This window comes from Anguilla anguilla, chromosome 7 (genome assembly GCF_013347855.1).
Source record: "Anguilla anguilla isolate fAngAng1 chromosome 7, fAngAng1.pri, whole genome shotgun sequence".
Classification (NCBI taxonomy): domain Eukaryota; kingdom Metazoa; phylum Chordata; class Actinopteri; order Anguilliformes; family Anguillidae; genus Anguilla; species Anguilla anguilla.
The window spans coordinates 40,062,120-40,074,781 of NC_049207.1; the positions used below are offsets into that span (position 1 = coordinate 40,062,120).

At 39.1% G+C, this 12,662-nt stretch overlaps 1 protein-coding gene across 2 annotated transcripts in view; it reads right to left on the bottom strand.

Annotated features, from left to right (window-relative positions):
• The window catches only part of LOC118232055 (gamma-aminobutyric acid receptor subunit alpha-2-like), an 83,281-nt gene extending 72,468 nt beyond the window's left edge, over positions 1 to 10,813 (bottom strand). The window contains exons 1-3 of one of the 2 annotated variants that reach the window (XM_035426602.1): positions 10,036 to 10,813; positions 9,403 to 9,488; positions 6,563 to 6,678 (exon numbers count right to left, since the gene is read on the bottom strand). In XM_035426602.1, coding sequence (XP_035282493.1) covers positions 6,563 to 6,678; positions 9,403 to 9,473 — 187 coding nt within the window. In that variant the 5' untranslated portion in view covers positions 9,474 to 9,488; positions 10,036 to 10,813. Of the gene's footprint in view, positions 1 to 6,562; positions 6,679 to 9,402; positions 9,489 to 9,769; positions 9,867 to 10,035 lie in introns of those variants that run through there. The other variant, XM_035426603.1, reaches the window with a different exon arrangement.
• Positions 10,814 to 12,662: the final 1,849 nt, after the last annotated feature.

Below are 12,662 nucleotides of genomic sequence, written 5' to 3' on the forward strand. Positions count from 1 at the left end.
CTTGTCATTTCTCATAAAAATTCTCAAAGGCTTGAAAACATGGGGGTTCCCTACTTTCTATCAAGTTGATACACTGTGGACAAAGATAAGTGTGTTAACAAATCTCAAACAAGTGATACAATATAACACGGGAGTTTGAATTGAATAATAGAAATAAAAAAAACAGTTATTATATGAGTTCAAAATAGTGAGTTCCATAATAACACGTGCCATACAACCTCAGAAATACAAAGCTCATAGTTATGGACTGACCCGCCAACCACAGCAGATAGGAAAAAGGATGTACCATGTGAAATGCATTCAGATGCTCTCAGATTCTCACTCATTGTCTCAAATGCATTGATTAACTAAAAATGAAAGCATCCCATCGACTTGCCTGTTTCAGCAGTATTGCTAAATTATGCAATGTGGGAAAGCCCAGGGTTTGATATAAACCAAATATTTATGTATGAGATCAGACATAACACTCCAATCAAGAAAGGAGTGAGTCTTAAAATAGGTATATTTTCATCTCAGTTATGAAAACTTTAAAAATCCAAAAACCTCCATTCTCTGTACCAAAAAAAAATTGGCAATGTGAGTTAACTGCAACAAACTGCTTCAATTGTTCACTCAAGAGTAACAATATAACCCTGCAGATGCTGTGGCTCCCCAGAACCAGGGTTATATAATAAAAATCAAGATTAATGATACTATCTGTGGAACAAAAATGCAATTCTTGTGAAAATAAGCATAACATCACTGAACCACAGGCTCTTGGATAGCTCATTCGGTTAAGGCACCATGCTGTGGATGAGCCTCATGGAATTTGGACCATGCCAGTGTTGACTGTGGTCAGTAGTTCCATCGGGAAACATTTAATTGGCAATTATGCCATCCGGAATATGGGAGGTTTCTGTTGGTCAGGCATCCATGTTTATCGCTATCTAGTGACCCTCGCTGGTCACTCGGGTGCCTGTGGACTGCACGTGAAAGCTGCATACGAAAGGTACTCCTCCGACTCTGATCTGTGTGAGCTTAGCTGTAGTCTGCGATGGGAAAAAAGCAGCTGGTGACACCATGTGTTCAGGAGGGGAACCGCAGATCTTTACACGCTGCCAAATCGGCAGTGGGGTTCGCACAATGAATGCGGTAGGCGATTGCCCATTCCAAACTGCGGTGGGAATTGGAGATTCTCTGCTCTACGGTGAGTGCCAAAAAACAACAAAAAAACAAAAAACAAATAATAATTATTGAACACACAGGTGATTAGTTGTGGAGAAGGGAACAGGGAGAAATGATGCAACAATGTCAATGTGGAGAAGCTGGTTGGAAAACATGTTCAGTTTGGAGCGACTTCTAAGGAAACACAATCAATATGAAGCAGCTCACTGGCAAACCCGGGATCATTGGAAAAGTTCTCAATGAAGTGCAGCTTGCTAAAAGACAGTCAGCTCAAACACAGTTGGAAAACTCCACCAACAATGTGGTCAAGAGTAGATTTCTGGAAACCACAGTACTTGTGGAGCAACTAATTACAGCCCAGACTGAGGCAGGGAATGAAATGGGCTGCCTCCGCCATCATCTAAATAAATTAACAGTAACTGTCTGAAACAATACCTTGCACAAAACAAAGCCACAAATTAGCATTTTCTTAATGTAACATAATGCAAGACAAAATCCTTTACCAAGACGTATTTGTTATTTTAAAGGTATCTTACCCATTGAGAACAAGAGTTGGAATGAATCAGTGTTAATCGTGTTAATAATCAAGTAGGAGGCCATATCTCTGAAGGTGAAGTTCAAATTCTCTCCTGACATGGAAGAAAACCCATGAGCCTTTGCATAGGTATGCCCTTCTAAAGTAACAAGATGTTAATGTATGCATGCCATTCAAAATGAATAAAACAGTGAGGTATATGTGCCTTTAAATTACCAGAGTTCTAAGGTAGTGCTGCACACTGTGCTAAATTAACTGGATTGTACTGTATGCCCTTCTATAGTAATTGGATGATAATGTATATACGTGTATACTATCCTTGAAATAAAGTTGGGTATGTGCAATGCCAATGCCAAAATCATCCATACGTTTGATAAATATGGGCAAAGAAGGCTGTTTAAAACAAACAATACAGAAAATGAGCTGTATTGTATGTATCATAGTGGCTAAATGATCAAATTAAAGAGGGAAAATATATATTTGTTTATAACAATAGTCCAATTTTTTCAACTTGTCAAAATAAAATCCAACAAAAATAATTAACACGCTACCTTCGTAAAGTCAATCTTGGGGAACTGCATCGTGGCCACTCAAGCCTTCCAGTATCACTGGGGTAGAATGAGCTGACTCTATTACCATGGGGAAAGGCAAAGAGCATGCAGAAGAAATGAGACAAAGGGTTGTTCATCTTCACATGTCAGGAGATGGTTACAACCAAATAAAAAATAAACATACCACCTTCCATTATTAAGCCAATGATTAAGAAGTTAAACTGGAACAGTGGTAAAACTGCCTACTAAAAGACATAATTGCATCGTTCTCCCAAGCACAGTCAGCAAGACGGTTTGGGAGGCAAAGAAAAATACAAGGGCCACCGCTGGAGATCTACAAAATTTGGTTGCATCTTGGGGACCCAATGTCTCCAAATATACCATCCAACAACTACATGCCAAAAGGCTGGAAGGACTGCAACAAAGCGTCTATTTTTCAAAACTTTCAGCAAGACAATGAGTCTAAACATACCTCAAACAAGAAGTGATTAACTGACTAGAGCATTGCTCTATTATAATGGCTACTTAGTCTCAAATGTGTGGTTTAACTGTAAGAAGGCTGTCAGACCAGATCTGAAGTACCTTGAAAGATTCTGTACGGCGCCGTGAAGTCCAAGAAGTGAGGGTGAAGAAAGAGCTCACAATAGGGCTATGACTAATTTTGACACATATCTTTTTGCAAAAAAACATTTTTTTTTAAACTTGTAAAGAAAAATATTTTCCTCTACAATATAGCTCATTGCATCTATGAATTATTTTATATAGTCCTCTGGGCTTATTTTTATCAATGTTTAAAATAATAGGTAATCATACTTTGGTCAAGTATGATTGCCTGTAAAGTGTAAAAGGACGGTATTACAAACAGACTTGCGCAATTAACAGGATAACCCAGTGAGAAAATGTCATAGCCATGAACAAAATGTGAATCTGAAATGTACATCTGGTTTGTATTGGCATATGTGCACACGCGTGCACACATACACAGACACACACACATATGCGCACACACATGCATCCTCTGTATTATTAAGAAGAGTGTAGCTATGCACTCATGCATATGCCTTGCGCTAAAGATTTCACAATGTTTAGATGGGATCAATTCAGTCACAAGGCAAAACATCCTCAGTACTCACTCAGTTCACAGTAACATCCTTTGAAAGCAATGGCTAGCCTAAGCTCAAAGGCGAAGTGCATGTCAATTCTTGTAAAATTTATAAGGAAGACATGAACACACCGTACACATCATGAAAGCCTTCACGTACTCGTCAGCCGCAGATAACCATTCAACGGCTCAATAGCGAGAATGCAGAACGTGCAAATTATTTCCATTACAAGCAGCAGAGACACGCTCGCTTTCCACAAACGATGCCAGCAGAAGCAGCTCTGAATAAATGATGAGGACGAGGCGCACTTCCATCCAAGGTAAAATAGGCTTTTGTCTGGACTAAAACTGCATTGTCATTGATTATAATATAGATGGCCAGCACTTGACAGGGGCATCAGATGCTGAAATGGAGAGCGAACATCCTGATGGGTGCACTCCACGCCATTAGACTTTGGGTATTTTTTACTGGCACTGGGTTGCCTTTGGGATCCCCCCATATCATTCCCGGCATTCGAAGCTGTCCTCCCACATGTTCAGTTGAGGTCAGTCATTACAGCACAGCCCTGTTAGATCAGGCGTTCCACAGTATTTCACAGCTGAGCGACAAGACCTGCACCACTCACACCGGTTACGAGACACAAACTCGCATTTTGTTGCCATTTCCCCCATGCAGCCATTTCAAATAATTATAATTCCATTGGCAAATTAACATGTCTCTGCAGTGTCCTTCAAAAGTATGGTCCGCTAGTGTGAACTGTGTTATTTTTGATACATACTTATGTAATTTGGATCTGAGATCAAAAGACGAATGTGAGACATAAAGGAAATATTTACCAATTGTTTGTTTCCCTGGACAAAGACAATGATCTTGGACTGACAGCCTGAGACAGACCATAGAGTAGAGTAGGAACAATAAAGCTGCTTCAAGAGGAAGCTTTCTGTCCATGAAGATTTTGGGCTGTCCAAGAGAGCAAGTGAAGATCGTCACAAAGGGGAACAATATTACCATGAAGGCAGTCACCTCTTCTACCCTGCGACATTTCACGCACCTGCTGTTATGAAAGAGTACATTTGTTCTAATGAGGTATCAGGCAATGTTGTGTATACTGAATGAAGCTAAGGTTAATGGACCCATTAGATATTCTAGTACTTGCAGCCCACATCTGAGGCACAAGCTGGTTACAGGAAATACGGCCCCTCCTAACAGCACCCACCTATCCCAGCAATCACATGCAGCTCATGTGATCCTCAGGTTAGTCAAATTTTACATCAAAAGACAATTTTAAAGAGTGAAGTCGTGGGTAACTTGTGAGTTCAGAGATGTTAGCAAGTAAGCACATGAACGTCCACTATAGAACGTGATGTCACACCTGAAGATGCAATAATGGTATGATTAGATCTCTTAACTAGGAACTACAGATCTTTATCTCTGTGAGCTATTCGAATGTGTGATTTGAAATTTGGAGCAGGCCTACCCATATTATGCTTGCAAGAATGGAAAACAGACTGAGCCAGATCACTGATCCATTTTCAATACCAAAATACCTCATGGCCAGTAAAACCCCAAACTAAGAATTTTAAAGTCATAGTCCTTTAAAGTTCCTTCAGAGGAGATGAATCAACATATGTTTGAATCCAAAAACTAATGTTGGTGCCCAGCTTTCAAAATTGTGCATGAAAAATTCTGGGTCACCATTTATTGTGTTTTTTGTAGAAGTAAATGTACAGTAAACCTTCTGGAATGGCATTAAACTTGTAATACTCAGGACATTGGCAATACACAGTAAAATGTCCAGTATTAATTCAAAAGTGTTAAATCTAACAGTGTATAATTCAACTCTTAACAGATAGCATTTGGTCCCGCTTTGGAATGTGGGACCAAATGTTATCTGTTAAAAGTTAAATTAACACTGTTAACGCTGGACATTTTACTGTGTACCTTTGGACATAATATAAATGAATCCATCTTCACAAAAATCTAAAATGAAGCGAGACACAAGCAGGTTTGTTTTTTGTGGATGATTGGGGACAGGTTTATGAGGTTTATGATTCAAATCCCAGGTACTGGGGAGCTTGCATTCGCTGTCACCTCCCACCGAGCTTCGCGTTTGTGGTCCCAGAGATCAACCGACAAACAGCATGCGCCGGCTTCCCAGCGGGCGTGCTGCTGGTGTCTGAAGAGGGGGAGCCGCAGTGTAGGAGGCGGGATAGCAGCCCTGAATATCACATGCACCAAGTCTGCCCACAGGCTCCTACATTCACAGCTTCGCACAAGGTACTGCTTCAGCAAATGGCAGCAAATTGTGAAAACAATGCACATGCCAAAGTATGGGTGAAAATGCCACTTATAGGTGCAGTATTTTTCAGTTGCATTTGAGAAAAGCAGGGTGGACCTGATGAAACTGCTAGATGAACTAGCCAACCTACTGTATTCAAATTTAGTAGTATCCTGAGTGGTCACAGCAGTATCAACAGTATCTATAGCAGCGGTAGCAGAAGAGTACTAAGAGCAGCGGTACCAGCAGTACTAGTAAAACCAGCAATAGCAGTAATCAATCAGTAGCAGTCCCAGCAGTATTAGCAGTAGTGTTGGTAGTAATAGCAGTGTTAGACTAGTAGCAATAGTAATAGTACTTTTATCAGTAGTAACAGAAGCAATACAGTAGTAATAGTGGCAATTGCAGTTTTACTAAGTCATAGTAGTCGTAACACTCATAGTAGTACCAGCAGTAAAACCAGGGATACTTATAATGATATTATTGTAGCACATTAATACCAGGAACAGCTGTGACTGTACCTGGAGCAATAGTTGTAGCATGAATACTAACAGCAGCAGTAGTGGTACAAGTAGTGATAATAGCAGAAATGGTGTCTGCAACTGCATATCATAACAGCAGAAGTAGTAGTAGTAGTTGCAGGAGCTGTCATTCAAACAGTTTTAGTACACTGCAAATAAAAGGCACAATTGGATAAATCTAAAAGGTAACTTTAGTTTGTTGCACCAAAATGTTTTAGGTTTTTTTCCATTGGAAATTTGTAGGTTCATTCAACTGAGCCTAAAACCTTTCAGTTGAGAAAACCTAGGAAAAAGGTGTAACAAATTTAAGTAAAATCGTAGATTTATCAACCTATTTTTTATTTTTTTTTGCCAGCATAGCAGCATTTGCCTTGGTAGCATTGGTAGCATTGCTAGCATTTCTTTCTTACCCCCAAGCCCAGGTCTGAGCCGATTATCATAGCCATCCAGCAGTCTGTCCAGGATTCTGGTGAAGAGAGTGATGTTGTTTTTGAAGGCGTCTGTCGTGGAGTCAGCTATTCCTGACCTTAAGGAAAAACACACTTTGGTGAGCACATACATGCCTATTTAAATCGTACAAGACTATTTATGCAGTTCTCAGCATTTTACATCAATAATATTCATTTCTGATCCACTGTCTTAACCCATAACTGTTGAACAGTGGACAACTTTACAGAGAGCTAAACACAGCACAAGGTAAAAAGGCAGGCAAATTGAAAAAAGCATGATAGCACTTCAGCACTTTTCTGGAAACTAGTATATTACTGAATGGTGATCAAATCACCCCATGTTCAACACATGGCAGGTCAGTGCATTGGTGAGCATTCAGACATTCAGACACAATGAAGTGGGCCTATCACTGAGGTGAGAATTGTGTGCAGTATGTGTGCGAGCGTGCATGTGTGAGTGCGTGTATGTGTGGGTTGGGGGTCTTGAATAGATGGTTTTCTTATGTAGGGAAACACACATGCATTTTTACAAAACAGAACATTTACCAAACTATTACAGATGTAGCAATGTCACATAGTAATGGGTGAAATAAGATAAAATGTATCCCTGTATTTTCACCCTGAAGTTAGTCTACACATGAATTAGTTTTACTGTACATATATTTTTTTGTTTACATGTAATTTATTTATTTTTTTCCTGTGGGGTGATACAGATGTAAAAAATGACACAACAATTAACCTTATAAAGGTCATTTGGCAGAACAGAATAATGAACCCATCAAATGGATGGAAAATACAAGATGAGTTAAATGCAGGGTAAGTAAGAACATGAGTCACACACGAATGCTAATTCTACCGCCATTTGAGAAGCCTGACCTAAATATACATCTCGATATGAATCATATCCTTAAAATCCCACACTGTGCCTAAAATTATGATAGATCAGATATAAAGCAAATAGAAGCCACAGCTAGAGTTACATGCAGACTTCTTGTAACAGGCCCAACCCTGCTGTATCATAAATATTCCACACTCAGGTGTCTGTAACTTAGTCACCAGGGGCTGTGCTCTATAGCATGCTGATATCTTGATGGCACTAAGTCTTCTATCACTAGGTACCTAGTTGCCAGTGTTTGTCGTATGAACCCAGGGGACAGACAGCAACTATCAAACATATGTTTACTTGAACTACCTGTGCTGGTAAAAATGCTTCTCCTCCTTAACACTTACAGAGGTCACAAACGCCTTCTGCCAAACTTTGCGACTTTGGGTTCTTTGTGATTCCCACCATGGAAGTCACCAAGTCATGCAACACTTCATTACATGCCCCTGTTAATGAATGCACAATCACAAGAACGGCTGCTTTTTCTCCTCATGATCCTACATGTCTCCAGCATGTACACAATTTCTCAGTTCCGCTCTGGAGTAACATTATTGTTTTTTTTTTTGTTTACACACTGGCAGACAATATTAATTCATGTGCAGGTTGCTAATCTTTGCGATTTGCAAAAAGCTCAAAACTCACTCTTTCTAAATGATAAAGCCAATGATTGAACCCTAATATTCCTATTCTGCACATCTGCACATTTGGTACACTATAAAGCAAACAGAAAATTTAACTACAAATACAATTTTATGGATTGCATAAGGAATGCCTAATGAATAAGACTTAAGTTGGTGTTGTGGTTTAAAATGTGTTATGTGTGTTTGTTTTGAAGAGGCAACATATCAGCATGTTTGTTAATATATGGATAACGGCTTCACCAAATCACCCTCCCAACCTTTCTACATATACCATAACATTGTATTATAAAGGTTCAGATGCTAATACATTTTAGTTCATTGCTGTAAGAAATTTCCTCATATCAGTTCCCAGAAAATTGAGAGCAAGAGGAAAACAAAAAATAAAATAAAAAAACTTCCGTCCCCATCATAGGCCTGTGTGACATGGTTCCGAATGATTTTTATTTATTTATTTTGGAGGGGTGGTGATGGTTGGTCAGGGGTTGACAAAATAATTTTATCACTCTCACATCTCAGAGCTGACTACACGGTCACGCATCCAAACGTGCGCATATTTCAATTAATTTACATGGGAAATAAAAACAACACTTTAGGTTTCCATTTAACGCGTTCGTAAAGTAAAACAAAACATAAAGCATGCCGGAGCCTCAACTTAGATGTGTGTTTCAAAATCACATCACGAGTTACGTCACGTAACAACACATTCATTGTTTCTGCTGCAAAGAGAAAGAACAGTAAATCTAAACAAATGAATAAAGGGCAACTCAAAGTATCTATTAATTTAAAATAGTTATATGACTAAACTAGCAAAAATGTTACATTGACATACGTCTTCGGGGACAGATTGACAAAGCAGCAGCAAGTGTTTCTGGGCGACTCGACCGACTAGCGTTAGAAACCATTTAGCGTGAACTCTGGTTATCCTGGCATGCACATACTTAATCATCAAGACCGTTTCCCCCTTTCAACTCTGTGAGATTGTATGCTATCTCCACCTAGAGGAATCCAGTCCAAACGTCAGCACAGCTCAGTAATACCGCCAGGCACATCCTACGCTTATCTTCCTCTGTAAAAGACTGCTGTGTTGTCTATCCACTGTTCCTCTCTCCTCTGAACTAATTGCACGTAAACTCAATCGCTTTGAGTGACCGCTTAATGCACTCAAGAGAGGAACTGATGCCGGCAGGAGAGGCCGTCTGTCTGTCGCTTGCATTCTCGTGGCATGCAGTTGCATATATGCCAATAATTTAAAAAAATAATACAAGAATAACACTTACCTTGTCTGCCAAAACACCACCAAAGACAATGTGAAAAATAAGTAGCGAATACAGCGCTCCCTTTCCCTCATAGCTGATATGTACGCCTACACAGAAGAGAGAAGAAACATGAAATTCAAACCGTTACACGATTAAAACAGAAAAGAAAAAAATGTTCCTTTCTGCAAACTAATACATTAACTAATATTCGACACTTGTTTCGAAATGTATTCCAGAATACACGGTAAAACAACCGTCTGTCTACACTGAAAATGGCTGTTCAGAACACATCTATGTAGTTCTATATTTGTGGCACTGCTTAGTAAGAGAACATAATTAGCATATATTAAAACGTATCACGTCTGTATTTGACGATCATTTCTCCTACCCTTCCCTGAAAATGGGGGATTCCATGAGAAAACTTTAGAAGATCAACACATTCCCAGCTGATGTTTCGAACGCATACGTGCACAAGTGTACCTGCTTTTGGTATTGCCTACCACTTGTTTGAGAATTTGTAAAATGTGTAGAAGAATCCAGGGATTTCATGGACTGCACCCACTACAGACAGTACCCAAGGAAATATCGCATCAAAATGTGTTTGAAGCAACTGTCTTTTTGTGCGTGACGGGTATACCAAAAGAGCAAGCCTACCTGGAAAGACGAATTTCTTTCCTTATCTAGGTCCTGAGGAGGATGGATAAGACGGGAAAGTTGTGCCCAAAAGCACGCTGCAGCAATAAGATTGTCTTCAGTGAGGTTTGGGTAAGAACGGGGGAGCGCGCGAAGACGAGAGCGAGCCTGAATAAATTCCAAACGCTAGGAAATCACTCGTAACACGGGTCGTTTTGCCACATTACAGTGTCTTTCAGCCGACTCTTCCCATGGACATCCCAAGATTTTAGGTCCTTTCTCCTACTCACACTCCGCACACTCCGAATTGTACGTTGCTCGAGCCAGGGAAACAAAACTACAAAGAAGGAAAAAAAAGCTCAGACAGACACCGGGTCCTAAAGCTAGTTTAGTAGTGGAAAACAATCGACACACACCACTTAAGAATGCCGCTATTTCGACTCTCAAGGTATTGCCCTGTATTGTATTTGTTTAATTGTAAACTAATACTATGTGACTTGCGGATCTATTATTGTATCATTAGCAACCATGAAAAGCCAGTAAGTAAATATCTCTATCACGACGTAGAGAGACGAGCACCCATCCAAATCCTACGATTGAAGCATCTATTGTAATGCCATCTATTTTGCTAGTTTAAGCTAGGCTACTATGTTGATTCTAAATTCAGCAGCGTTCAATAAATATATACAAGCAAATAATAGGCTTTTGTTTATTTATTTATTTGATGTCACCGATACAACACGTTGCAATGCGTTGTTCTGTGGGGTAACTTGCCATGACAAGACAAGAGGGAAGTCTGCAACAGAATCCCGTCTAATGTCTCTGTATGATTCATTTTAGGTACTTGGTATCTTGCGTGGGCAGATAAAGATTTATTTATTTATTTATGTATTTATTTATTTATATGTTCTCCTCCAGGCTTTCGGTTGTGCGACATATGTGTCGTGTGCGTATTGTGGTTTTGTGTTAATAGGTTCAATCACGCAGACATTAAGACAGTCTTCCCTCGCCGCGAAATGAGTTGCATAGCATAATGCCTGGTATGTGTCTTCTTGAAATGAACAAATATGAATTTCCCCACAACAGCTGGAATTCTGTAGGACCACTAATAGATGTGTGTAGAAATCGAGAGACAGACAGAAAAGATAAGAAAAATGAAGGGGTGCAGCTAAAGAAAGAAACGAGGTGATTCATCACTGTTTTTGGCATGTATGTGATTTTCATCGTGCCTGCGAGGATATGAGTGCCAGAGTTTGCCTTTAGAGTACAACGGCTTATTATGAGACAGTCAAGGTGTAATGAATTATAGACTAAATGTTTTATTTTTATTAACATTAAAAAATGTTAATGTTTATGTTTATTTTTGTTTATAAACGTGGTAGTGAATACTGATCATATTTGTTCAATGCAATTTCATTTTTAGCAAGCTGATGTTGCTGAAGAAATTCCGTCACCGTTTTGAGTCCGCACTACTTGAACTTATTACCCAACGTCTTGTATGGAATTACATTCATTGGTAACTACTTTTTGGTCGTTCCATTCGAATTTAATCTAACATTCGTTTTGGAACAGCTGACACATAAACATGATGCAGCGAGTGAAAATGAAACCAAGTCATGCAGACATTCAAATTTAGAACTATTTTTTGTGTTCGATATGCAGATCTGCTCTGCGCTAGGCTACCTGTAACATGTGCTATGCTAGTCTCATGAGAACAAAACCGCTATGGCTGTGTTCCATAACGATTTAACAACATCGGAGCTGTCCTTTCAGAACCATGATTGACAGCGCATTGCCGGGTGGTCATAGCAGGCTGTGTCACAGCACATCTACTGAATAACTGAATAATTCCAAAGTCTCGAATACGGGCAGGAATACATCTAATTCCCGTAATATGTGTACTTTGTCACATTTTTTATGGGATACGAAGGGACCCCCCACTAAAAATCACAGCGGTTTTCCAAGTTGGCTAAATATGAAACGAAAATACGTCTGTACAGTAATGTTAGCGCGTATCCCTTCTTCATCTTCGATGTGTATTGATCCCGTTGATACGATCTAATCAATTTATATACATCTAAACCCTTTCTTAATCAAATCCCTTCAGTGAAAGTATTGCTATTTTTCATTTTGAAGTGGCCAAGTATTTAATCTCGATGCTCAGTCATCCGCCCAGGAGTTGACAGGTTAGAGGTTAAATGTGAACGTCTTGTTTAAAATAATAGCCAATGAGTGAACCCTGATAATCGTATGCTGCATTTTTGCATTACAAAACAAGTAAAACATATATCCAGGTTCACTCAGTATAATAAAATACATCCGCATTATAAGCACAGCGATTACCTGTGAAAACGTTTTAAAATATCTCAATATATCATTGAGTTCCCATGGTCATACATGTTATGTGGCTGTGATTCAATCATCCTTTAGAGCTCAGAATGAGGTATATAACGCAAGTGCATATAAAATATATAAAATGATACCATAACTGTCAATAATAATAATAATTTCTCTTTGTAATATTTCAGCATATATTACCATGGAACATCTCTGCTGATGATTGTAAATTATTGTTTTGTTTGTTAATTGTTTAATGATGCACATCACGTTGCTAAGGTAAAATTAAAACATAAAAAAGTGATTCCAAC